This window comes from Lynx canadensis, chromosome F2, assembly GCF_007474595.2.
Source record: "Lynx canadensis isolate LIC74 chromosome F2, mLynCan4.pri.v2, whole genome shotgun sequence".
Classification (NCBI taxonomy): domain Eukaryota; kingdom Metazoa; phylum Chordata; class Mammalia; order Carnivora; family Felidae; genus Lynx; species Lynx canadensis.
The window spans coordinates 19,326,890-19,354,599 of NC_044320.2; the positions used below are offsets into that span (position 1 = coordinate 19,326,890).

At 38.2% G+C, this 27,710-nt stretch overlaps 1 protein-coding gene across 4 annotated transcripts in view; it reads right to left on the bottom strand.

The window, feature by feature from the left end:
- Positions 1-27,710, bottom strand: part of COL14A1 (collagen type XIV alpha 1 chain) — a 212,306-nt gene that overhangs the window by 131,903 nt on the left and 52,693 nt on the right. For all 4 annotated transcript variants that reach the window (XM_030304294.1, XM_030304296.1, XM_030304293.1 and 1 more), the window contains exons 6-15: positions 27,410-27,565; positions 26,454-26,573; positions 25,191-25,355; positions 22,007-22,168; positions 15,203-15,354; positions 13,667-13,796; positions 12,606-12,751; positions 9,942-10,071; positions 7,450-7,589; positions 1,101-1,227 (exon numbers count right to left, since the gene is read on the bottom strand). In XM_030304294.1, the coding sequence (XP_030160154.1) occupies positions 1,101-1,227; positions 7,450-7,589; positions 9,942-10,071; positions 12,606-12,751; positions 13,667-13,796; positions 15,203-15,354; positions 22,007-22,168; positions 25,191-25,355; positions 26,454-26,573; positions 27,410-27,565 (1,428 nt within the window). The remainder of the gene's footprint in view (positions 1-1,100; positions 1,228-7,449; positions 7,590-9,941; positions 10,072-12,605; positions 12,752-13,666; positions 13,797-15,202; positions 15,355-22,006; positions 22,169-25,190; positions 25,356-26,453; positions 26,574-27,409; positions 27,566-27,710) is intronic.

Sequence of the window (27,710 nt, forward strand, 5' to 3'; positions counted from 1 at the left end):
TATTTCTTATGTCCCCAAAATAGCTTCTCATCTCCTCAGTATAGCACTCACCTGTTTCCCAAGTGCAATCAATGTTAAGCTCAGAAAGCAAACAACAGAATTGTTGCCACCAAGAGGCAAAAAAGCTTTATATTTATTGACTCCAGGGTATATATCAAAAAGGAAACTCATGCAGTCATGCCTTATTTTTTTTATTTTAGTATTTAAAAGACCCCATATTGTTGCATTAGTATTTCAGTCTGCATGAAAATACATTATTGGCTATAGATTGATGTTTCAGGTTAAATAGTATGAAACTGGGGCGCCTGGGTGGCTCAGTCAGTGAAGTGTCCCACTTTGTCCCAGGTCATGATATCACGGTCCGTGGGTTCGAGTCCCACTTCAGGCTCTGTGCTGACAGCTCAGAGCCTGGAGCCTGCTTCGGATTCTGTGTCTCCCTCTCTCTCTGACCCTCCTCCATTCATGCTCTGTCTCTCTGTGTCTCAAAAATAAATAAACATTTTTAAACAATTTAATAAAAAAAAAAAAGGCGCTGGGGTGGCTCAGTTGGTTAAGTGTCTGACTTCGGCTCAGATCATGATCTCATGGCTTGTGAGTTTGAGCCCAACGTCAGGCTCTGCACTGACAGCTCAGAGCCTGGAGCCTGCTTCGGATTCTGTGTCTCCCTCTCTCTCTGCCCCATCCCCACTCATGCTCTGTCTCTCTCTGTCTTAAAAATAAATAAAACATTAAATAGTATGAAACTAACATTTCTGCAGGTCAAAACATTATTGGTTATCAGCAATTTTAGAAGTTCAACTTAATACACACACATGAAAATACAAGCTGTGAAATTTTTAGATCCATGAAACAAAAGAACATGCATTTACTTAACTGGGACCTTTGGAATTCAGATAATCTTTCCTCTTTTTCCCTTGCTTTGACAGAAAATAATTAGCCAGTACACATTCTAGTCGCCCAATTGTTCATTTGTTAACAATAATACAATGCAAACAAAGATTAAAATGCAGTCTCTTCAAAATCACAATTGAAGAAGATGCTCCAGCTTCTGGTTTCTATATAGTTTCTCTTATAAAATTTCAAACCGTAATAAGACTTACCTGTGGTAAAAATTCCAGTCAGGGGCTCTGACTGCCCTTCATCATAGATAGAGAAAATGGCGACCGTGTACTCGGTGAGTGGCGTTAGGCCCTTCAGAGGGAAGGTGGTAACAGGGTCGACTTCAACCTGCAAAAGAGAGAAGTCATAATAGCTATACAGGATACTCTCTAGACACAAGAAGTATAGGCATTTTATTATTGTCTGTAGTTTATTTGGCCTGGCAGCTGAGCTCTAAATACTTCAAAAATTACTGAATTTTACAAACAACTTCTATATTACACATTTCTAATCTTCAACTTTAAATAGGTTATCTATCAGTTAATTCTCAGGATGTCTTTGCAACCAATATTATTCCCAACCCGTTAAAGACATAGAAAGGAAAGTGCACACAATTTACAGTGCTACTAGAAATAAATCTAATGTGTCCAGCCTGATCAGCTAGGGGTGGCCAGTTTTTGGCTTCACAGCCTGGTCTCCACTAACTTGTGATTAAGTAACACACAATAACTTCTATACAAGCTGCACAGATGAGCAGCCATGCAGGGGATATCCATACAAAGATAATAGTAAATATGTGAAATATTCCTTTATCTTTATGTCACAGAAAGACATATTTGGGAAAGATATGTACCGATCTCTTTAGAGGGCATAAGGGATGAAGCCCAACGATAAGGACCTAGGGTATAGGAAAGGGAAGGATTAGAAATAGGAACAGCAAAAAATGAAGAAAGAAACCATAAAGTAAGAAGAAATGGAAGCAGGATCTAGAATACAGAACCCTGAGCAAAACCATCCTCGACTAAGAGAAAAAATAGATGCAGCTTTATCACTGAAAGGTTGGATCTTGGGCCTCTGACGTATGTTGCAATGAGGGCATATTATAGACCGAGTAAGTGGTGTCCCGCTTAAGCACTTTGTATACATTCTCTCATTTAACCCTCACAAAACCCCTATAAGAGAGGTACTAACAATAAGACACTCACTCTAGCTATAAAGAGACTCTGGGGAATTGAAGAAATGAATCTATTTACCTGAAAGCAGACTCTGCCCAAAAAAAAAAAAAAAAAAAAAAAAAAAAGATCCCACTTAAAATATTTTCAAGAGACATTCAGAGCAATGTCAGTGAGATCTGTTATTTATGATACTAACGATGACTAACCTTGAGAGTACCTGAAGTTAAGGGGAAAGTGACTAAGCTTCCTGTAGGGATTTGCTCATAGCAGTCAATGTGACCTTTATCAAAATCTAAAATGAGCCATTTTCCTACCTAAAACCTTCCTTGGCTATCAATTGCCTTCCAAACCAAAACAGAGCATCCCGCAGCCTGGGCTTTGCATTATCTGGAGCAGTGATCCTTTTTCTTGCCATAGTTCTTTTTTTAAAAAAAAAATCATTTCTTTATTTTTGAGAGAGAGAGAGAGAGAGAGAGAGAGAGAGCACACGTGAGTAGGGGGAGGGGCAGAGAGAGAGAGAGAGACAGAGACAGAGAGAATCCCAAGCAGGCTCTTCTGCTGTCAGCATAAAGCCCGATGTAGGGATCAATCACATAAACCATGAGATCATGACCTGAGCGGAAATCAAGAGTTGGACGCTTAACCAAGTGAGCCACCCAGGCACCCTTCTTGCCGAAGTTCTAATCACCTGCTGAGCCCCAGTCACACTGACCTGTCAGGTCCATGTCTTTCCCACCTCAGGGCCTTTGCATGCACAATTCATTCTGTCTGGGACCCTCTCTCCCTAGCTCTTTTCAAAACTAGACTTATGTCATCTCTCAGGACTGTGCTTAACTTTTACCTCCTCACAGGGGGTTTCTCTTTCCACCTGTCTCATAGTGTTACCCCCTAACATCGTCCTTTTTTGTTTCCTCCCCACTACTAAACACAGCCTGAAGTTATTTTATATCCTATGCATTGAGTGTAAGCCCCCTCAGGGCAGGACCTCGCTTTGCTCCTTCAGTACTGTGTGTTGAATTATATTTGCTTTTGAGTACATAGAGGAGACACCAAATCTCCTTTTTAAGAGAGATAATAAAGGGCTCATCTGAACTAAGAACCAATCCAGAAACCATATGCATCACTAAGAAATCAACCACAGGTCAAAAAGGAGAGGGTCAGCTCTGGAGGAGGAGCTTCCATTTTCACACAATCGGAGCCCTGAGCCACTCTGCCAGAGAGGGCCAACCGTCCCCAGCCTTCTCAGCTACCCCAGCTGAGACACCAGACGCAGAAGTGAAGTCATCCTGGAAGGTCTGGCCCAGTCAAGCTCCCACACGAATGCAGGAGTCACCTCGGCTGACACTACAAGGAGCAGCAGAGCCAAGCTGTCCTTGCTGAGCTCTGCCCAGGTTACATAATCATGGGTTGTCATTTTCAGCTGGGGTGTTAGTTACACAGCAGGAGTTAACTGAAGATACGGGGTTATCTTCTTCTGAGTCTGGGCCTGATAATATTATAGGTCATCCTTAGCATTTAATGTTTACTTTGGTTCGGGTATTGTCTGTATGGTTCACGTGTATTAGTTCACTTAATCATTAGCCCACAGTCTTGTAGTCTAGCTAATCTTTATGCTTAATTTGAAGACAGTAAACTTGAGACTCTGAAAAGTTAAGGACCTTGTCCAGTGGAAAACCAGCTAGTACCTAGTACCTCCACACAAATGTTTCAGATTCTAAATCCTATGCTTGTAAACACTATTTACAGTATGGCTTCATTACTTCAACTCACAGAAAAGACAAATGCATATTTAAAATATGAGTTCAAGACATGTTCTTCTAAGTTATATTTGCATATTGCTTCTGTTGTTTTGGATTATAATAGCTGAGTTTAGGGGCACCTGAGTGGCTCATTCGGTTAAGCATCCGACTTTGGCTTAGGTCATGATCTTGTGGTTCGTGGGTTCCAGCCCCGCGTGGGGCTCTGTGCTGACAGCTCAGAGCCTGGAGCCTGCTTTGGATTCTGTGTCTCCCTCTTTCTTTGCCCCTCCCCTGCTCGCACTCTCTCCTCTCTCTCTCTGAAAAACAAATATTAAAAAAAAAAAAACTTAAAAAAATAATAGCTGAGTCTATCTACTGAGCACTCACGATGTGTCAAGAACTTTACATTCATTGTCTTATTTAGCCTCCTCCTCCCCCCACCAAACCCTGGGTATTTATAATAGCTATTTCACAAAGAAGGAATAGGAGGCCCAAAGATCTTTAACTAGCTTTCCAGATACAAAACTATTAACTGGAATGGATACTTATGCCTTGACCTCTAAGTCTCAAATCTGTGACCAATAGCAATTTAGTGAGGATATCAAACATCCACAAAAGCAGTTAAAAATTAAAGTTTCTCAGGTACACCAAGAGATGAAAAGGGGAATAGTGTGTATATACACACACAGTTTTGCCCCTTTATATACGTATTTATATATATAAAAGCATATATGTGTAAGTGTATACCTTTTCAATATGTTTCTACATATATCCTTGTATCTGTTGAAAAGATCTATTTTATTTATTAAAGCATTTTATTTGACTCTGAACAGACCATATTTTATGCATTAACTATTGATTATTTTATTTGACCAAATGAAACCTTTAAGGCGTCATATATTTTTGTTAGTTATATTATGTTTTAGACTAAGTTCTGGAACTGATTCTGTTGGTAGGACTTTCAAGATGTAGAAGAATTTGGGAAAATGGTAACAAATGACCATGATCTCACGGTTATGCAACCAGTTTTGAAAATTTTTCAAACAGTCTGGCTTAAAAGCTTAATTTCAGCCTAATTCTGGGAGGGATGAAGATAGAGCCCTTGATGAGGAAAGAGGGACTGGGCTCCACTTTGGGCTCTGTTGTTGAGTCATAGCTGTCGGGAACTGGACTTGCCTTGGAGTCTGAAAACTGGCCTTTCGTGTATAAAACTCAAATGGCAGCACTTTAGTTTTCCATCATGCTTGTACGTTTCCCCAAATACCCTCCTATCACATGCTATCTAAGACGGCTCTGTCTTCCGTTTGACAACATGTTTTCAGCACGTTTCTCTAAGGATTGCATGAGGGGGCTCTCGGAACAGTGGCTGGCTCAAGGTAAGTGCTCAACACCTGTGAGCCACCAGCACCACCACCATCATCATCATCATCACTGACATTTGGGTGCTCTGTTTTATTTTTCTTCCTTGGTCTCCAAGCAGTCGGGGAGACAGGTAATGCAGAAAGGATACAAGGAAGAGGAAGTGAAGGAAGGAAGTTGGGAGGAACAGGAGGTAAAGCACAGATATATAACATGTAAACAAAAGCTTACAATCAATTGCATGTTACATAGAAGTAGATTTTATTTGGGACATTTTAAAGTTCCTTTCAGAATGTATTGGAAATTTCCTAAAAGCCTAATTGTAGTATTACCTATAAGTAAAAGCTTAATTAATAGAAGTTAAAGTTAAAGTTATTAAAATATGGTAGGAATACTCACCCTTAAAATCATATATTAGGCAAATCAGTAATATTACAAATTAGGCAAAGTAATATTACATGTAAACAAAAGATATTTGTCTAGCCACATCTAATCTCAATTGCATGGTTAAGAATTAAGAAATAAGAACACACACACCCACCCACACACACACACCCACACACACACACACCAGTTAAGATGGAAATGTTACAAAACCACACATTGTTTATGTATTTTACTCAAACAATGTTTTCTCAGATTTTCATTTGTAGTCCATTTTCTCATGTTTTAAATTCAGTTTTACTAAATACAGTTTTCTAGTTTTCCAGCACAACACAAAGTAGATAAGTGCCAAAGGCATCTCCAAGATTGAAAACCCTACCAAAAAAGCATATGTAGCTCTCAACAAATATATAGCCTGGGGTCATTCTTCATTAAGGCAAATAAATAAAATATCATAAGAGGCCACAACAGCTATATATTTTTTAAGTGGATGTTAAGTAGATTTCTTGTGCTGATCATTTTACAATATATACAAATATCAAATAACAGCAAATGTGCAGTATTGTCCATTCATTACCCAATGTCCTGTATGAGGGGCCATTCTGCAAACTACTGTTTGGATTTAATTGTAGGAAACAGTTTGTCTCTGCAAATGAAAATAGTTTCTTTACTTGGTCAGAAACTAGAAGTGATGTAATCCAACATACTTCCCTCTTGGTCTTAATTTCTTGGACCAAGCTGAGGAAAAATAATAATAACTCTGCTATCAATCCTGTTAAAATATATTCCCAAGGAAAGAATTAATGAAAAGTATTAGTCACTGAGTATAAGATACTGCATCATCATGAGTTTTAATAAGTTCTGTTATTTCAAAGCATCTTCCTACACAAAACTTGAATTCTTCAGTTTTGTATTTAACTCATCTGACTTGCATCTTTCAGATGTTAGTTTACTCAACAGCAGAAGGATACTCTGGATAACACTGTCATTATTTCTCGTTTACAACATCTAGGAAGACACCTACTTCTCCACCTCCTTCCACGGGGGCAGACTATATACTTCAAAGATGGCCACATCAACATATGTCTCCCATCCCTCCTGCCTCCCACCATAGGAGGGACCTGTGTTCCTCCCTATGTTGAATCCATGTAGAGACTTGTGATATCTCCTACCAGTGGAGTGTGGCAGAAGGTGACACAGCTTCCACCTAGCACATGTTTGCACTCTCTCTCTCTCTCTCTCTCTGTCTCTCTCCCTGTCTCTCTGGACACATGTCTAGGGACTCCTGAGCAAACATGCAAAAAGTCTAGTTCCCCTACAGCTGCCATGCTGGAGGGATCATGTGAAGAGGCTACTTAGAGATACAGAGAGCTGCGCTGGCTCCCGGCTGATTCAGTCTTCCCAGACCAGGCACCAGACATGTGAATGAAGGAGCCATTATGATGACACCAGCTCCAGCCACTCTCTGGCTACCATCTCATGAGTGACCCCAAGCCAGAACTACATGTCCAAGTAGTTGACACATTAATTCCTGACACACAGAAACCATGAGATAAAATAAACAATTAGTATTGTTTTAAGCCATTATAGTTTGGGATGATTCGGTTCTGCAGCCATTAAAAACTAATATACAACCACCAAAAGAAAAGACATTGTGGGGTGCCTGGACGGCTCAGTCGGTTAAGCCTCCAACTTCGGTTCAGGTCGTGATCTCATAGTTCATGGGTTCGGGCCCCATGTTGGGCTCTGTGCTGACAGCTCGGAGCCTGGACGCTGCTTTAGATTCTGTGTCTCCCTCACTCTCTGCCCCTCCCCCGCTTGCACTCTGCCACTCTCTCTTTCTCTCTCTCTCTCAAAAATAAATAAACATTTCAAAAAATTTAAAAAAAAAGACATTGTGATCCACAGTTTACCTCATTAATTTCAGTCCCATCTGCGTTGTTATACACAATTCGATAACCAGTGACCTTTCTTGAAGCTGGGTCCCAGGCTAACCGAGCACTGTTAGAGCCAACATTGGAGATTCTCAGGTTTCTTGGTGGACTTAAAGGCACTTTGCAGTAAGAGGAATAGAACATAATTAAAATGTTAAATAACATATATGTTAAAAAGCCACAAAACCCCCAGTATCTTTGACTTCTCAACTACTTACATATGAAAAATTTCACCCAGATAATAACTTATAACAAAGAAAATTAACAAATTAACAAAGAAAAAAAATTTCCTTGTAAAGAATGAATAGTATTGATAAATTATACATGCTAAGAAATAAGTAAGATTTAGATAAATTCTTTGTGCCCTTCTTCTCCAATCAAGGCTATTATTAAGACCTGCTGTAAATAAGAAACCTAATGGATCAAAAACCAGAGCACCTGAAATTAAATCTTAGCTATTTCATTCAACTGTCATATGATTCTGGCAAAGTCACTCTACTCCTCCTCTCTGCAATTTCCCATGTGTAAAATGAGGTTGATGGCCTCTGTCCTTTCCATCTAGGTATCCATTAGGCACTTCCAACTTAACTTGTCCAAAACTGAACCACTGACTCAGCCATCTCTTCCAATCTTCTCTCAATCTCTCCCTCTGAGCAAATAGAAATTCCATTCTTCCCACTGCTTAGGCCAGAAACCTTTGAGTCATCGAAGATTCAGGTTTCTGAACATGTCACCTTCTCACTGAAGTATTCCATGATCACTGTATGTAAAGTAATCCTTCCACTCCAATGCTACCTTTTACCCCTGGTTTATTTTTTATATTGCACTTTTATTGGTCTACTATATCTCTCACTCAATATACTGTAATTTTAGAGGATTAGGGATTAATTTTGTTCTTGGCTTTATCCCCAATATAGCAGGTTCTCAATATATATTTGTTGACTCAATGAGTAGGAGTCCTGCCCTGGATAAATCCCAGTGGATTTGTGAAACTAAATAAAAACAAACACTTTGGGGCGCCTGGGTGGCGCAGTCGGTTAAGCGTCCGACTTCAGCCAGGTCACGATCTCGCGGTCCGTGAGTTCGAGCCCCGCGTCGGGCTCTGGGCTGATGGCTCGGAGCCTGGAGCCTGTTTCCGGTTCTGTGTCTCCCTCTCTCTCTGCCCCTCCCCCGTTCATGCTCTGTCTCTCTCTGTCCCAAAAATAAAAAATAAAAAACGTTGAAAAAAAAAATTTTTTTTAAATAAATAAATAAAAAAAATAAAAAAAACACTTTGCTGTTGCTTTAAAACTATTTAAAGAGGTAATGGTATTTCTGCAGATTCTTGACCATCAATTCCACAGCTTTTTGTACTTCTTCAAGGCCCCCCTTCCAATTCAACAGATTAAAATTTATCAATAATCTTTGACAGTTTCGTGAGCTTTTACAGGTTTACAGTAAAAACAATTGTGAAGGTCTATCACGTGCTCTGTATGAATCCGAGAAGATCTGGAACTGATCATTATAATAACTCATGTATCTCATTAAACCCTGACAATAGACTGCAAAGAGATTACAACATCCCCATTATATAGGTCATAAGATTGAGGTAACTTGGCCAAAGTCGCAGTTGGAGCAGAAGAGCAATTAGAGTTTAACCCAGGCAATCGATCATTGATGTGAGAGCCTGTGACATAGTGCTGAAAGGGCCAGCAGAAAAAAAACCTAGAAGACAAATAACCATGGTTGTCAGCCATAGCCACAAAGTATAATGCTTCCTCACCCCAAAGGCCGATTACTTTCATTAATTCAATACACGTTGATTATTTGTCATTAAAGAGCCTATAGAACTTAGTGACTCTCTTAATACTTAAGGGGCTGGAGAGAAAGTATAGGAGAGAGAAAAGCAATAGAATGATTTCAAGAATTGTGCACACTTTGCTCTAAAATTTTCTGGAGTCCAGTTAAATACAACAGCATGGTGGAACAATGTCTAGTTTCCTTACTGCATTAAAAATGCCAGTCCTCAGGGTGCCTGGGTGGCTCAGTTGGTTGAACATCCAACTTCTGCTCAGGTCATGATCTCACGGTTTGTGAGTTTGAGACCTGCAACAGGCTCTGTGCTGACAGCTCAGAGCCTGGAGCCTGCTTCAGATTCTGTGTTTCCCTCTCTTTCTGGCCCTCCCCTACTCATACTCTGTCTCTCTGTCTTTCAAAAATAAATAAATGTTAAAAAAAATTTTTTTTGATAACAAGCAAAAAAACAATGCCCGTCCTAGGAACAGGTACCCAGGGACATCACTTTTTAGGACTGCCCCCTCCTTTCTTTTAATCAACTAGTACATTTCCTTCCCCTAAATAAAATTTACATTTTCTAAAGTTACAATTAGCTCTTAAGAAGTTTCAACTTAAACCAGTATTTCCAATTTAGAATCCCAACATTTATTTGGGTTTTTATTACAGCATTTCTTCTGAACAATTGAATTGCTCACATGTCGTTTCTTGGCCCGTAACAGGATCGCTGGCCTCTTCTCCAAACATAGCATAAACTGTAACTGTGTATTCCGTATTGGGCAACAACCCACTCAATTCAATATCTGTGTGGGTCTCTCCAATTTTCATCTGAAAAGAACACACGTTATCAGATCATTTGCCAGTGTGCACCACTCCTGGTGATCAGAGTGCAACTGAGTTAAGGTGAGAATTTTGTCTCCTTGCAACCCCTTATTCAGACAGGCTTCAGTCATAATTTTTCACTGTCTTGTGTCACTTTATATTAGGAACAGATGCCATGGGACCATACAAAAATGAATGTACCACACGTGCTGTTTTAGGATAACTCTTTACATCTGGACAAGTAGTAATCTCAGAAAGGATAACAGTGTCAAAAATTTAGTCCTCAAAGGAGTGTGGGTGGAACTGAGTCACAAATGTTGTCTAGAAAGAGTATAAGCTCTAAGCAAGCTGGGGACACAGCCAAGTGGGCACCTCTCACCACTGGCTAATTCTAACCACTCCCTAGGCTGGGTGCCCAGTGTTTGCCTCAAGCCTGATTGAACTGGACCAGTTTTGTCACTCCATTCAACAAAGGGGCCCGTGCACTTGGGATCGCAGTTTTCTCCCAGGATTCAGAAGAGATCAACAATCAACCCACCTTGACCTCCAATGTTGCAATTTGCTTTTTGATTCCAGAATGATTTTTCTGACCCTTGAAGTCAAAGAAACTAGCCAACATTCTCAGCAGTGTGACAAGTGCATCACAGCATGGTTTTATTTTTGTTTTGGAAGAAAGAAAAATATCTCCATAGTCTCCAGCCACACAACTGCCAATGTTATTGTCAAATTAGAAATTTTAATGTCGAAGTATTTCAACATATAGAAAATAAATGTGGAGAAAAGAATATAATTCACCCTCCACCCACCACTCAAATTTAATAGATAGGAACATTTTGTCATATTGACTTCCGATCTTATTTTAAAAAGAGCTAATATATTCAGATAAAACCAAAGTTCTGTCTCGTTCTTTCTGTTCACTACCTCCACCCTAGGGATGAGATGCATCTTACTGATCCAGTTTTTTACTTCTACTGTGTTTATATCTGTAAATAATATATAGTTCTGTATGTTTAACTATGTACATAAATGGAACCATGTGAACATAATTTTTTGCAATTTTTTTCTCTGTCAATGCTATGTTTATCCACATTGATATAAGGGGACAGAGATGATATTTATATTTTTTATGGTATTTGTTTGTATAAATATGTTGCTATTTTCCATTCCTCTATTGATGAACATGTTGGTCGTTTGCAACATTCTGTTCTGACCAAGTGCTTGCATCCAAAAAAAGCCTTGCAGGAGGTTTCCTTAAGATATATTCCTAAAAAAAATGGTACACATCTTCAACTTGATGATATTATTTCAAATTATTCTCCAAGCAGCTGTACCAATTTGCATACCAATTTACATGAATGATTCTGTTTCCTGTACACTCACTAATGTGCAGTTATTATTAGACTTTAAAAACTGTTTGCTAATCTACTGGGTGTGAACTGGTATTTCCTTTCTTTCTTATTTTTTTCCTTCTTGGTGAAGCTGATCATCTTTCTAGCATCATTTTTGAAGTCTCCCTTCTGCCAAAATAATTCAGATCAACATTAAATCCAAATGAAGTAAAGCTGTCTAAGCCCTGGAAATAAGAAAAAACCCACATGTCACCAATGCTCTGTTCCTGATACTCAGATTCACCACATTTTTCGTCCTAAACATTTCTGTCGCCAGAGGCAATGTTAAAGACAATGGTTAGACAATATCAAAGACTTGAGTTCTGAACTCCCCCCTATTAATCACTCTATCTGCCTGGTCTCACACTCCCAAGTGTTACAGACATTTCCTCTTTATTCCTTGAATATCTATATTATACTCATCATTCCCTATAAATTAAAAACAAAGATGAAATCATTTGAAAGTCAAAGATTCAACATTTAAAATAGAATACATGCAAAAAAAATAATCCATACCAATGCAATACATTTTCTACTTCTCAAATTGGTAAGAAAAAGTTTCTAAGTCAGTGAACATAGAGGGAAATAGCCATTTGTGAATTGCATATAGCAATATAAATTATAACAAATTTCTCTAGAATCATTTGCTAATGCTTAGCATAAGCCTTAATAATTTGCATGCCATTTGAAAAAAGAAACTCCGTTTCTACAAATGTATCCTAAGGAAATAATCTGACAACCTTGCGAAGTTACATGTTAAGAATGATCACAAAAGCATATTTATACAACACATTATCTAAATGTCCAATAACATGCAATTAATTAAACATGACCTGGTACAAACCAACGAACCAACTGTTTAAAAGGAACATATAAAATATTCTCTAATGGTAAGAAAATGTATTCACAATAAACAAAATGAAAACAGAAGACTACAAAACCATTCCCATTTGCTGTGTTTAAAAATGCATTGAAAAGGACTTAAGTAAATGTTAACAATAGCGATTTCTAGGTGGCAGGATTACAGGTGATTTTTTTCCCCTTTTTACTAATGTGAATTTTCTAAGTATTATACATTAAATTTTTATAATTAAAAAATTCATTTTCAGGAAGTCAAAGATTCTGGGACTCTAGTAGACAGCAGGTGTTTACCTCTTTTTCATCCCCAGCCAGACCTTCTGTGAGAGGAGCATAGAGGATCAGGTATCCTGAGGCTCCGGGCACTGCATTCCATTTTACCCTCAGACTATTCTCAGTCACATCGTACAGTTCAAGGTCAGAAGCCATGGGTAAAGCAACTGCAAGATAATTTTTTTTTAATCCTCTGCCATTTATCAGCGTGCTTGCTTATTTTTCAGATGATATTCATCCTTAAATATGTTCGTACAGCCATGCAAACCCCTTCTGAGAGGGAAAACACAGTGAATGTTTAAAAGCAGAAACAACATTTTCTAGTTTCTTATAACCCACTACAGTGATGGGCACATTTCTCTGGGAGCCAGTCAAGAGCAAGGAGACTCTTCTGACCATTATTTTATACCCATCACCAAGCATAGAGTCTGACATAAAGCAGCAATTAAAAACAGTCATGTCACTTAGTAAATGACAGAATGGGTGGTTGAATGAACAAATATATGAGTGAACAGATACCCGTAAACAACGCATTCAATCAGAGACAGTGAGGAGACGTGAATGAGTCAGCAGTTAAATTAGTTCATAATACACATTCACCAAACATTTGTTGAGTTAATACATGTATTGCACCCTTAACCACCTAAACATACCCAAGTTTTATGATATCCCTCTCAATAGGCAGCACCTGCCAAGTGCAATTACAGGATGGGCCAATACCACGTATGGCACCGCTATTATTTTCTATGACTTTGATTCAGGATGGCCATCAGGACAACCTGAGAGGAATTCCAGTTTAGGAAAGGCCACTGAAGCAACGCCATACAAAGTCAGACGTTCGGGGCGCCTGGGTGGCGCAGTCGGTTAAGCGTCCGACTTCAGCCAGGTCGCGATCTCGCGGTCCGTGAGTTCGAGCCCCGCGTCAGGCTCTGGGCTCATGGCTCAGAGCCTGGAGCCTGTTTCCGATTCTGTGTCTCCCTCTCTCTCTGCCCCTCCCCCGTTCATGCTCTGTCTCTCTCTGTCCCAAAAATAAATAAACGTTGAAAAAAAAAAAAAAACAAAGTCAGACGTTCAATACATACGTGTGGTTTCAGTTCCCCGCAGGCCTTCACTAGCCGTGTGAGCATATATTGCGAAGACTGCTATCTGATATTCAGTTAAAGACATTAAATTTTTCAACACCGTAGAAGATACGCTTCCATCCACCACCACCTGATCAAAGAACAGTTCAAGGAATGAGAATATGAAATTGCATTGAATTGACATGCAGAATTGAAACCAAACAGCAAAATATCTCTAGCAAGAATGTTTCATTAAATTTTTTTTAAATTTTTTTTAAAGGTTTATTTATTTTGGAGACAGAGAGAGACAGAGTGCAAGCAGGCGAGGGGCAGAGAGAGACGGAGACACAGAATCCGAGGCAGGCTCCAAATTCCGAGCTGTCAGCACAGAGCCTGACGTGGGGCTCAAACTCACAAATCGCAATATCGTGGCCTGAGCCGAAGTTGGACCCTTAACTGACTAAGACACCCAGGCGCCCCTCATTAAATATTTTCTTACTTGTGCCACATCCTCTTTTCCACTGTGGCAGTTAATTCTCCTTGAATTCCTATGTGAAGCGAGGCACCTTTCATGGAATATATCCAAAAGTCCCTTAGTAATCCATACCTGAAGGAGAGTGTCTTTCCCTGGCTAACTGTTACCCTAACCACCTCTACTTAAAACAGTTGACGTGTGATATTTTTCCATGGAGTTTTGGGAAGCATTTAAGTGATTTAGTAGTCATGAAAAAGAACCACTGGAAGCACTTTTTTTTTTTGGGGGGGGGGGGGTCCAGATGATTTAAATCTCCCAGATCTACTTCTCTAACATTCAAGAAAAAAATTAAAAATCCTGCCATAATACATAAAAAATTGTGAGACATGTTGAGGTCAATCAGAGGTTGGAACAACAAAAGGTTAAGGTCAGCACTTCAAAAAGAAAGCAAGAAAGGGAAATTTCATCACATTTTAACATATTCCCTGTGACTACTGTGTCAAAGGTAGGAAATGGGAAAGACCCAGTCATCTGGCAATAGGTATTCTCTCCTGTGATGGTCGAACCATGAAAAAAGCTGGCTACAGATACTTTACTGTGGCTTCTCTATGGCACTAATCTCTCCACAAATGTCTAGGAAATCCCGAACCCTGGAGGACGATATGACCACATAATTTGGAACGTGCATACTTCATTAAGGCAGAAAGTTCAGACCACTCCCAAAGTAGAAAGAATACATGAATAGCAAAAAGGGGCTCTGGCCACATAATTAACTACTGATTCCTTCTGCTTTAGAACGTATTGATTTTACAAAGAAGAAAAGTCAAAATAAGTCATGTTAGAAATGAACACATGACCAGCCCCGAGGGTTATTTGACAGAGGTGGGAGGAGAAGGTATAAATGCCATAACCAGAGAGATGGGAGAACAAAGTGGACACATGCAAATGTACTTCAGTCCAAAGAATTTTAAATGTTTGTGACAGAATCATCTCCTCATATATGCATTTCTGTCTTGTCCTCACTACAGTGGAAGACTAGAGGGAATGAAAATAATGGTTTGAAAATATCGTCTCCTTATTACCTCGTCTGGTTTTCCGCCCCTGGCAGGATAATACACGACTCTGTATTTTTCCACTTTTCCTGGGGCATGAGTCCAGTTAACCATAAAGCTCCTGGCAGTGACTTCAGAAGTAATCAGCTGTGTAGGCGGCCCAATGGTGGCAAGGGCTGACGCTAGAGTAGAGAAACACATAAAGTGAACCTCTTTCCCAAAGTTACTTCTTATGTACCCAGGAAACCCCATTAGTTAGAAATGCCTCTTGGTTTCATGCTACCTCTAATATTTCATTTCTAGCCAAGTTGATTCAATTATTCATTCTGACATTTGAAACACTGAAACATTTAAGTGCCTGTTATATACCAATCACTATGCTAGGTTCTGAGGATATGGACGTAAATAAGCCAGGCCTTGACTCCAAAATACTTTCTTAAAGACATTGCTATGTAACAATTAAAAAAAAAAACACAACATTGATTGAGCATGTGTGTATCTAAAGGTACTCTCTTGAGTTCTTTAGAAGTATTATTTTATTTAACTCTAATAGTTACTATTATTGTTTCCATTTGGTACAAGAGAAAACCAAGGTACAATGAAGTTAAATAATGACCAACTCTCACAATTAGTAAATATCAGAGCTGAGATTGGTACTTGAGTTTTTGACCTAAGTGTCTATATTTTTAAGCATCAAGGGGTACAGTCTTTTCCGAAGAGTTCAATTCAACAAATGATCAGTATCTGAAAGTAAAAAGAGAAGAAAAGGCAACTAACATATACTGAATAGCTCAGTATGAGCTAGACACTATATTAGCATTTTGTGTGTATTATATACATGTTAAAACAAATGATTCTATAAAAGATTTGGGACATGTAAATTTAAAAGTCCTTGACCTTTAGGATTTCTTACCATCTAGGGACTTTAGTAACCAGAATAATGATGGGGGGGGGGGGAGGAAACCATAGTTATTGAATACTTAACTGTGGTTAGGAACTATATTCTACGCTTTATCGAGAACCACATGCAGAGTTTTTTTTGTGGGAAAAGTCAGTCTCTAAAGTAGTCTCATTAAGATACTCAGAAAAATGTGTTCAAGAAACTACCACTTGGCTGTCCAACCTAGTCCCAAGAGATCTGGTCCAGGGAAAGAGGAATGATGGAAGACATGTAGCCAAATAGAATCATTCCACACCCTGGATACAATGAAAGCAGGATATAAAACCAAATTCTCACAGGAGGATATGGATATCACCCTCTTCTCAGATCACAACCTTGTATGTGGGATGGCAAATAAGGGATGGCAGGACCCAAGGAATACTACAGTGATGAGTTCCTGAGTTTTCCTTTCACCTCATATGTCCTGCACATGGAACTAAAGAATCCAGCAACCTAGAAACACCAATAGATACAGACCAAAAAAAAAAAAAAAAAAAAAAAAAAGCCCCAACAAAGCCTGCTCTCTCCAGCCAAAGGACAAGAAAAGGGTCAGCCTGCCAAGACAGAAAAATTTCAGGCAATAACTGTTCTATTCTCGACAAATACTACACAAAAAAACCTGTGGCCCCACCCCTATTCATGTCAGCAAAGGCTACTAAGTGGGTAGCCAACACTTCCAACTTTCTTGGCTGTAATGGCATGCCCCAACATTCTCCCCCTCCCAGCCCACAGCCAGAGCCGTGTGAGAAAAGGTCAAGTAGGGAAGAGAGATAATCACCCCTGACAGGTGGTAACAAATCTTTCCACCACACCCCCATCTGTGATATCAGTGGAGACCATATGAAAAGCCTGGACTTCCAACCCCACCTACTAGTATTGAAACACCACTCCCTGTCCCCTCTGGGATGGTGTCAGAGGACACCTAGCGGTGAATCAGTACTTGAAGAAATAATGCCTGAAAATTTCCCAAATTTGGCAAAATAAATAAATACATAAACTATAGATTCAAGGAAATAAGGGTACCCCCAAAAATGACCATTGAAACTGACACCAAGGCATACCACAACCAAACTTCTGAAAACTAAACTCAAAAGAAAAATCTTAGGAGCCACAGGGGCAAAATGACACCTTATCTATGGTGGTGGGAAATTCTAGTCACAGCAGATTCCTCATCAGAAACCATGCAGGCCAGAAGAAAGTGGCACATTGTTCAAGTATTAAAACAAAAGAGCTGTCCATCCCAAACTTTATATCTAGCACAAATAGCTTTCAAGGATGAAGAGAAAATCAACGCATTCTCAGATGAAATAAAATTAATAATCAGAGGATTTTCCACCAACAGACCTATCCTAAAAGAATGAGTAAAGGAAGTTCTTTAAATAGAAAAAAAACAAACCCAATAATGAAAAGAAAGAACCCTGCAGCCACAGAAAGGAAGAAAGAATGAGGGCATAAAAATATGGATAAATATATTTTACTTCCCTTTTTGAGTTTCCTAAGTTATGTTTTATAGTTAAAGAATTATAATATTTTCTGATGCGTTCTGAAGATATAGAGAGGAAACATTTAAGCCAATTATATTATACACAGGTGTGATAAAGGAACTTGAAAAGAGGTAATAACTACACCTCACTCAAAATGCCAAATGTCAACACAGGCAGACTAGAATAATTTATATGTATATATAACATTATACCCAGAACAACCACTAAAAAAGCCATACGAAGAAATTCCAGAAAAAAAAAAAAACACTATGAATACACAAAAACAGAGTTCTAAGAACTATAAGAAACCCAAAGGAAAAAAAAGATAAGGATCACAGAGAAATGAAAACCAGAGAGAAAAAATAAGAAAAAAAAAAAAAACCCAACAAATAAATATCAGGCCTAAACCCAAATATATCAGTAATTACATTAATGGAAACTGCCTAAACATACCAATTAAAAGGAAGAGGTTATCAGAGTGGATTAAAACATATGACCATATGTCTACATGAAATTCACTTCAAATATGATATAGGTAGGTTGAACATAAATAGATTTTAAATGTTGTATCATGTAAACATTAATCAAAAGGAAATAGGCATGGCTATGTTAATATCAGACAAATATATTAATATCAGACTTCAGAACAAAGAAAATTAGTAAAGGCAAGAGGGACATTACATAATGATAAATGGCTAATCCACCAAGAAAACATAGCATCCTAAATATGTGTGCAACAAACAACAAGCTGCAATATATATAAAGTAAAACTCATAGAACTGAAAGAAGAAATAGACAAATCCATAATTATAGATGGAGACTTCAACATCTCTCCCTCAACCATTGATAAGATGACTAGACAGAAAAATTAACATGGATATAGAACTCAACAAGACCATCAACCAACGGGATCCAGTCAAAACTTATAGAACATTGTACATGACAACAGCAGAATACACACCCTTTTCACGTACCCACAGAGCATGTACCAAGATAAACCACATTCTAGGCCATAAAACACACATCGGAAAATTTAAAACAGTAAAAATCACATAGAGAATGTTCTCTAATGACAATGAAATCAAACTAGAAACTAATCACAGACAGGTAATAGAATAGTTCACATGCAAGCACTGTGAAACTATAAACAACCACTTCTAAATAATCAATGAGTCAGAGAGGACATGTCAAAGAAGATCAAAAAATATTTTGAAATGAATGAAAATGAAAATACAAAATATTGAAATTTGTAGAGCTCTTCTAAAGCAGTGCTGAGAAGGAAAATTATCCCATGTAAGTAATTACATTAGAAAAGAGGAAACGTCTCAAATCAGTAATTTAAGTTCTCACCTCAACGATCTAGAAAAGTATGAGCAAGATGAACTCAAAACCAGTAAAAGAAAGAAAATAAGAAAAATAAGAGAAGATCAATGAAATTAAAAACAGAAGAAAAACAGAGAAAATCAATGAAACCAAGAGCCAGTTCTCTGAAAAGTTCTTGTTTTTTCATTTAAGAACAAACTTCTAGCAAGCCTGAAAAAGGAAAAAATGAGTGAGAGAGAGAACACAAAAATTACCTATATCGGGGGAAAAACTATAGACCCTGCAGACATAAATAATAAGGGAATACTATGAATAACTCTCCACACCTACATTCTATAAATTCTATGGAATGAACTAATTCCTTGAAAAGCAGAAATTCTCCTCCCCAGATGAGGAATAAGGCAAAGATGTTCATCTCATCACTCCTAGTCATCACAGTGCTGGAAATTTTAGCCAGTGAAATAAGGCAAGAAAATAAAAAGCACAGAGATAAAAACCACGGAAATAAAACTATCCCTATTTGTGAAGGGTATGATTTATTTCCTAAATAGACAATTCCTGAAAATCTAGAGGAAAAAAAAAAACCTAGGATTAATTAGCATGTTCAAATAACAAGGTCATAGGATACAAAATAAACATACAAAAATATAACTGGATCTGTATATACTGGCAATGAACATGTGGATACCAAATTAAAAAATAAAATACAATAAAAATCACTCAAAATAAACTGAAACACTTAGATGTACATAGACCAAAATCTGTATAGAACCTGTATTCTGAGAATTATAAAATGCTGATGAAGAAATCAAAGAACATCTAAACAAATGGAAGGACTTACCAAGTTTGAGGACTGGAAGAATCAACACAGGAAGGATGTCAATTCTTCTCATATTAATATTTGATAATTGAGAATTGATTTAATGCAATTCCAAACAAAATCCCAACAAGATTTTTTGTAGGATAAAGATTTTTCTCACATTTGGAGCACCTGGGTGGCTCAGTTGGTTAAATCTCTGACTTTGGCTCAGGTCATGATCTCACCATTGGTGGGTTCAAGCCCTGCCTCGGGCTCTGTGCTGACAGCTCAGGGCCTGAAGCATGCTTCAGATTCTGTGTTTCCCTCTCTCTCTCTCTCTCTGCCCCTCCCCCACTCACACTGTGTCTCTGTCTCTCAAAAATAAATAAGCAGTAAAAAAATGTTTTTAACTAAAAAAAAAGATTCTTCTCACACTTATATAGAAAGGTAAAGAAAGTAAAACAGTGAAAACAATTTTGAAACAGAAGAATCGAGAGGGAGAACACAGTCTGTTCAATCTCAAGACTTCTGGAGCTCCAGTACATCAAGATTGTATGATATTAGAAAAGGTTTAGACTCATAGATTCAAACGAGCAGATTAGAGAACCCAGATATAACCCACACAGATCTGCCTAACTGATACTTGACAAAGGTATAAAGCAATTCAGCAGCAGAAATGGAGCATTTTCAGTAAGTAGTGCTGGAGTAATTGCACGTTGATAGGCAAAAAAAAAAAAAAAAAAAAAAAAGCCTTGAACTAAACTTCAAATCTTTTACAAAATTTAACTCAGATCATGGACTTAAATGTAAAACATTAAACTTTTAGAATAAAAATACAAAGGGGGATTTTTACAATTTATGGCCAAGAATCCTTAGGTTTGATACCAAAAGCAATAACCATAAAATGAAAAATTGATAAACTGGACGTCATTAAAATTTAAAACTTTTGCTCTGCAAAAGACCTTGTTAAAAGGATGAAAGGACAAGCTACAGATTGGGGGAAAATAGTTAACAAACCACATATCTAACAAAGGATAAGTACCTAAAATATAAATGAAGAATTCTCAAAACTCAACAGTTAAAAACTAGACATACACATGCACACACATTCACACGTCTAACTAGAAAATGGGCAAAAGACATGAACAAGCAAAGAGCAAATACAGATGCAAAATAAGCATGTGGAAAGATGTCCAACTTCATTAGTCATCGGGGGAATGCAAGTGAAAACCACAGTGAAATATCACTACACACCTATCAGAATGCCCAAAATAAAATATAGTAACAACAGCAAATATTGGTGACAATGCACAGAAACATAATCACTCATATATTGCTGGTGGGAATGTAGAATGCTGCGGCCACTCTGGAAAATAGTTTGGCAGTTTCTTAACTAAAACTAAGCTAAACTAAACATGGTTCTACAATATGGTGCAGCAAATGCAGTCCTGGGCACTATCCCACAGAAAAGAAAACTTATGTTCATACAAGAACCTATACATGAATGTTCATAGCAGCTCTGTTTCTAACAGCCAAAAATAGAGACCACTCAGATGTCTTTCAATGTGTTCATGGTTAAACAGACTGTGGTCCATCTGTACCCTGGAATATGACACAACAGTAAAAAGGAAAGAGCTACTGATACATGCAACAAGAAAGATGAATGGCCAGGAATTATCCTGAAGGAAAAAAGCCAGTCCCCAAAGATTATATACCACATAACTCCATTTATGTAATTTCAAAATGGAAAACATTTAGAGATGGAGAACCGATTAGTGGTTGTCAGGGGTGAGGGAGAGGTTGTGGGGAGGGATAAGTGAATGTGGCCATAAAAGGACAACAGGAATGATCTCCATGGTGATGGAAATGTTCTGTGTTGTGGCTATCAATGCTAGTATCCTGACTGGGATATTGTATTGTACTTTTGTTACGTTACCATAAGGGGAAATGGTAAAGTATACGTGATCTCTCTCTACATTCTTTCTTAAAACTTTATATAAATGTACAATTATCTCAAAACCCAAAGCTTAGTTAAAAAAAGCAAACACACATGATGGTCTAAATGCAACACCATGGAGAAAATTATCTAGTGGTTAAACTATTCCTCTCTCAGTGGGATGTCAGTATATTCCCTTTTCTACTCTGATGATTCACGTCTTAGGGGAATAAAGGACTCTTTTAGAAAGTCAACATAAAAAAATGGTAAAAATTTTCATAATCCATGATAGACTGTTGCACAGGGTAATATCCACATGCATAGAATGACCGCCCTCTGTTCCTTGTTTTACCTTTGATCTCCCTGTCCTGTTCTTCTACCCGGGAGCAGACTGTCCTCGTCAGGCTCTCCACAACTGTGTGCATCAGGTCAAATTCAGCGACATTGTACACATGAGTGCTGTCTGGTTCAGAGGCAATCTCCCGCAGTTCATTCTCATCTGCGTTTTTCACCCCTTGTGTGGAAGACAACAGGGAGGGTCGTGACATTCATGCCCCATTTGAAACACCAGCCATCAGTGCCCCCCACTGCTTCAATCAAAGCATCTGCTACTTTAAAGAGGTGCATCTTATGTTAGAGTGTTTTGTAAAAGTCACCTTCAGAATCTCTTTTAAATGATTATATCCTAATTTTGTTCGGTATATCTTAGCAAGAAGATGTATTAGTGAAATTAACATTTGTCTTGCATGAATATTGCCAAAGCAACAAGTAATTAAGGCAGCTTTGTGAACTATCAAAACCTTAGGTTTAAATTTCTATAAAATAAGTTTACTTAAATTGAGAGCTACTATTGGAATAAAAATTATATACATAAAGGAACCGTTCTGATTATTTATAGTATTATTATATAGCATTAAAGGAAAGCTTGGGGGGCAAAACAATTTTTTAACATATTTAAGTACAACTGGCTGACTAGAAACCACTGCAATTTTGCTAATGCAAATAGGGAAGCTCTGGTTCTCCCACAGTGTTTGTGAAATTCCATTGCTACAAGTCAAGCCCAGTGCTGGGTGTTTAGAATGCAGCAGGGAACAGAGGGGGACAGAAAATCCTCAGCCCCCATGCCACTTTTCCAGTCTTTCTTAGCAGCGGATGCTAACACTTCGAGTGTACCTGCTCTGTCCTGGGAACTGCAGTGTTTCATTTACATGAACATATTTAATCCCCACAACCAACCCTAGGAGTCTGGCACTATTGTTTCTCCCATTGTATGAATCAGTAAACTGACACCCAGAGGGGTTAATTAGCTTGCTCAAGGAAACACACCAGTCAGTGGACAGTTGGGATTCCCAGGTAGTCTAGATCCAAAGTCATGTGCCCGTAACCACTTCCTCATGCTGCTTCTCAGAAGACGACACATTAAAATGAGTAAGTGGAAGCATAAATAGAAAAGGTGGGCACAGGGTTGGGTCTTATGGGTGCGGAGGCAGATTTCTCTTCCCCAGTCTTCAGCAAACAAGGAGCCTTTCTTTATAAATCCCTGTCACTGTAATCATCTAAGTGTACTTTCTTTAAAAAAAGGTACTGTGGAAGCAAGGAAGAGAGATTACCTAGGGCAGCATGAATTACTTCTTAGATGCCTGGCTGTACCATGTAATTTATTCTCCAACCTCGGCATATTAAGTGACAAAGTGCTGGCTGTCTCCAAGCTATTTGCTTCAGGGGGTTATAAGATAATAAATACTAATGATTTCCAGGTAATTTCCAGAGAAAAAGCCCAAATCACATCTGTATGAGGTCACTGAAAGTTTTGTTTAAAAACTCATGCATTCATTACCAATAAGACAACAGGATGGAGACTAAACACATAAATTAACCCCATTAGTTGGTCATCCAAAAGGATTTCCTCTGTTGGACAAAAGGATAAAATAAAAAATAAAAACTAAGTAAATTTCTCTGATGTTTCTTGCCTGAAGGACTTCAACAAAAGCTTCTAAAATGTATAGCTGGGGTACCTGGGTGGCTCAGCATATTAAGCGTCTGATTCTTGGTTTCAGCTCAGGTCATGATCTCACGGTTTGTGTGTTCGAGCCCCATGTCAGGCTCTGCACTGACAGTGTGGGGCCTGCTTGGGATTCTCTCTTTCCCCCTATCTCTGCCCCTCCCCGCCCCTCTCTCTCAAAAATAAGTAAGCATTAAAAAAAATTAACAAAAATGTTTAAAAACTGTACAGTTGGATCTGTGTCCACAGGAGCACAATAACACTGAGTGCATGAAGAGACAATGAGCTTCATGTCAATAATGCTTTTGATGGCATTTAGGTAAAACCAACAAGTTTGTATTTATATAAGAATATTTTAGGGAGGGGCGCCTGGGTGGCTCAGTGGTTAAGTATCTGACTCTTGGTGTCGGGCTCAGGTCACAATCTCACAGTTCCTTCATGAGCTTGAACCCCATGTAGGGCTCTGTGCTGACAGCATGGAGTCTGCTTGGGATTCTCTCTCTCCCTGTCTCTGGTCCTTGCTCGCTCATGCATGTGTGCACATTCTCTCTCTCCCTCTCTCTCAAAACAAAAAAAAAAGGAAAGAAAAAGAATATTCTAGGAAAAAAGAAAACCCTGACAACAACAACATGTATATTCTGGGGAAGATAGCCCCACATCTCTTCTCTCTCTCACCTTTCCAAACTAAATAGTTTGTTGCAAACAGCTTGGAAAACAGAAGAAAAGGTCATGATGACTTGGAAGGAATTTGTCTTGTAAGGATTTTGCGCAGCTCATCTCTGCGCCCCAGCACCCACCACAATGGCTGATACACAAACTTCTTGAATGGAACACTCTTTAAACCACATTTCCAGTAGAAAATCTAGGAATGGGTCAGAGGAATTGTTGCTTGTTTGGGGATTTTGTTTTGCCTTGTTTTACTGTATTTTATTTTGCTTTGTTTTGTTTGGTCTCTACTTAGTAAAAGACCTTGCTGCTGCCAAAGAGAACGTAAACATTTTAATCAAGAGCAGTGACATCATCTAAATGTTTTGCAGTTATTCTGAATGTGTGCCATACGTCTCCTTTTCCATGAGAATGATACCTTATAAAGAAATAATACTGCGTAGCTAGAACTTCCTGCTTTCTAAAGAGCTGTGGGACTTTAATTCCGCGAAAACAGTGAACTGGTTTCTCCCTATACTACCAGAGAAAAGACCTGCATCAAGCGGTATTAAAGATAAAGCCGTCACTAACTAAAAGCTAACAAACATGTGCCTAACTTTTGCATTCCACTTGCTGCTTTTCACAACACTGTATCGACGGTATCTCACCCAGAGAGCCTCGCACTGTAGGGCGCATGAAAGTTCCCACCACTTCCATCTTACATGGAATCAAACTGGGCTCAGATCACAAGACTGGCTCCCCCTAGAGCCAGGAGTAGAAACTAGCCAGGTCTTCTGGCTTTCAGTGAAGTGCACTTTGCATTATATATTGTTTTAAGTGGTTGTGTGTCTGTGGCCATGGTGGAAACAGGACCATGAATAGCACATACCTATGGCAAACAGTTCTACACCGGATTCACGAAGGTTTCTGGATGGTGGGATAATGTCATCTTGGGATTTGCCATCTGTGATTAAAATGCCAATTTTGGACACTCCAGTCCTTGCTCCTGCTTCTGGTTTAAAGCTGTTCTCAAAAATGTAGTTCAAAGCAAGACCTGGGGGAAAAAATAAACACACACCAACCATCTCTAATAAAAAGCCTTCCAATTCTGCAAAATATAACAATAAGATGAATAACTTATTGAGCTACAAGAATATTTTACTAGGTATGAACTTTCATCTTCCCGTTTACAATGACTCTTTACTCAACAGATCTGATGAAAAATATAACACCAGAATAGAGGTAAGACAAATAACTGAATACTCCATCATTTCAGTAACTAGCATTTATAAAGAATATTAAATCCATGGCCAATACACGTTGGGCTGAAGAACCAAAGATTCTCTTTCTCTCTTTTTTTAGGAATAGTGGGGACAGATCCAAAATGATCATTGAATTCCTGACTTTTGAGTGGGACACTTTTCATCCAGAAAAAAAAAAGAAATACTGCAATATTATTATAAGATTTATGTTTCATAAAGTTTTCTGTTGTATTAACAAAAAGATTATGCCTCAGATTGGCAAAGAAATTATCAAGATTTCAACAGTTTACTTAAAAGCCACTGACAGCATCAATACTGTTTAAAACAATCATGTACGTTGTGCGTCTATAGAAGAAAATAGCATGTACCAAGGTTAAAACCTGTGACAACCTCTGTGGCTGGAATAATTATAATCTCAATATTCTTACACTCCTTTTATATCAAAAATACCAGTGAGCCAAAGATTCACAAATATTTTTATGATAACTACTTATGGCAAAACAAGGCCAAAGAAAATACCTTCCTTGAAAATAAGGTAGAAATGTGTTTTTGTTTAAATGAAGGGGTGGCTGGAGGAGAAAACAGGTGAAAAGAAGCGAATGAATGGCAAAAGCCAGAACAGCTGGCAAAGACTGTCAGCCTTCAGGATCATTCTGTCTCCTTCTGGCCCAGCCAAACCATTCTGGGGATATTATATTCATAAAGCATAAATAATGGGGTGTCTGGGTTTTAATTCTTAATGCTGAGTTTGAGAAAAGAGCCATTTAAGAAGTTTAGATTTTAGTTTGATTTAGAAGCACTATGCCAAGACTTACAAAGTGGCAGAAAGAAATAATGAAACTAATCTTTGGCAAGGTATGTTGCTAAAACATGAACTGAACAGAACATACCTGTTAATGTATTTCCTCCCTTGTATGGTAGATTCCGGACAGCTTCGATGACCTCATCTTTTGTGCTAAAGGCATTCAGGTGCCATTCTATTCTGGGGTCACCACTATACTGTGCAAGACCTGGTAAAAAAGACGAGAAAGCCCACCCAGAAATGATGAGTTATTCAAAGATCTAGTGGACTGTTCGTGAAACTAGCATAATAAAGGGCCTGATCTTTGTAACAATTTTTTGCTCTGCCTCACTATGTATTTTCAAAGAGAATTCTTGGCATCAATTTAAGGAATTAGTTTGGACATATCTTGGGGCAGGAGGAATGTACATATTTTCTAGCCATTTAGAAGTGAGCACCTAATTAGGCACTTGGTATTTAAAAAACAAATCTGATTGTATTTGTAGATAAACGATCTAGATTTATTGGTTCATTTTTATTCTCAAAGGAATGGCTTTCCTTAATGGCTATTTAAAAGTGGAACTATAAGACTGTATACGATAAAGTAGACATATTGCTCAAAGATTCATAACATTTCTTGTGTTTCTTTTTTTATCTTGGCTGGAATTAACTTGGCAAAGATTAGTTTGTACTATAAGACTATTTCCAATTTCCAATTTTCTTAGTTCAAAATTCCACTGGATTCAGCTGATTCTTTTAAATAAAAAGAAAGCTTATACCTGATAAATTCTTAAACCAGCTGCAACTTTAAAAGTTATTATTATTAGGCAGAGAAGATTTTGACTTTTTAGGAAATTAAAATGTGTTTAATGATTAACTGAATGACAGCATCATTCAGCATAAATTAGTGAGAATAAATATTAATTGATCCAAACTTGCGCTCTTGGGAATATCATGATAGTTGATCCTGGAATTCTGGAAGCTGCTCTGTAAAAAATTTTTGAAATCTCTTATGACGCTTCCTAGCACATTTACACATTATTCTGCTAATAATGGAACATATACCAATCCGTGTCTTCTCTGAGCCCACATTGAATGCTGTAACCAGGTTCTCCAAGAAAAGCCGAACCAGTCTGAAGTTGAATCTTCCAATGCTCCAGGAACCATCAACCAGGATTACAATGTCAGCGATAGCTGGCGTTTCACAGAAAAACTTCACTTCTGCACAGCACAAACCAGAGAAGTATATCACTGCTGGAACTTTGAAAAGAGTGATTCTATTTTACACCTTTCAGATAACTTAGTGCTAAGAACACAATAAAGTTCCTATGAAAGCAACCATGTTTTTACAACTCTTCCCTTAAGT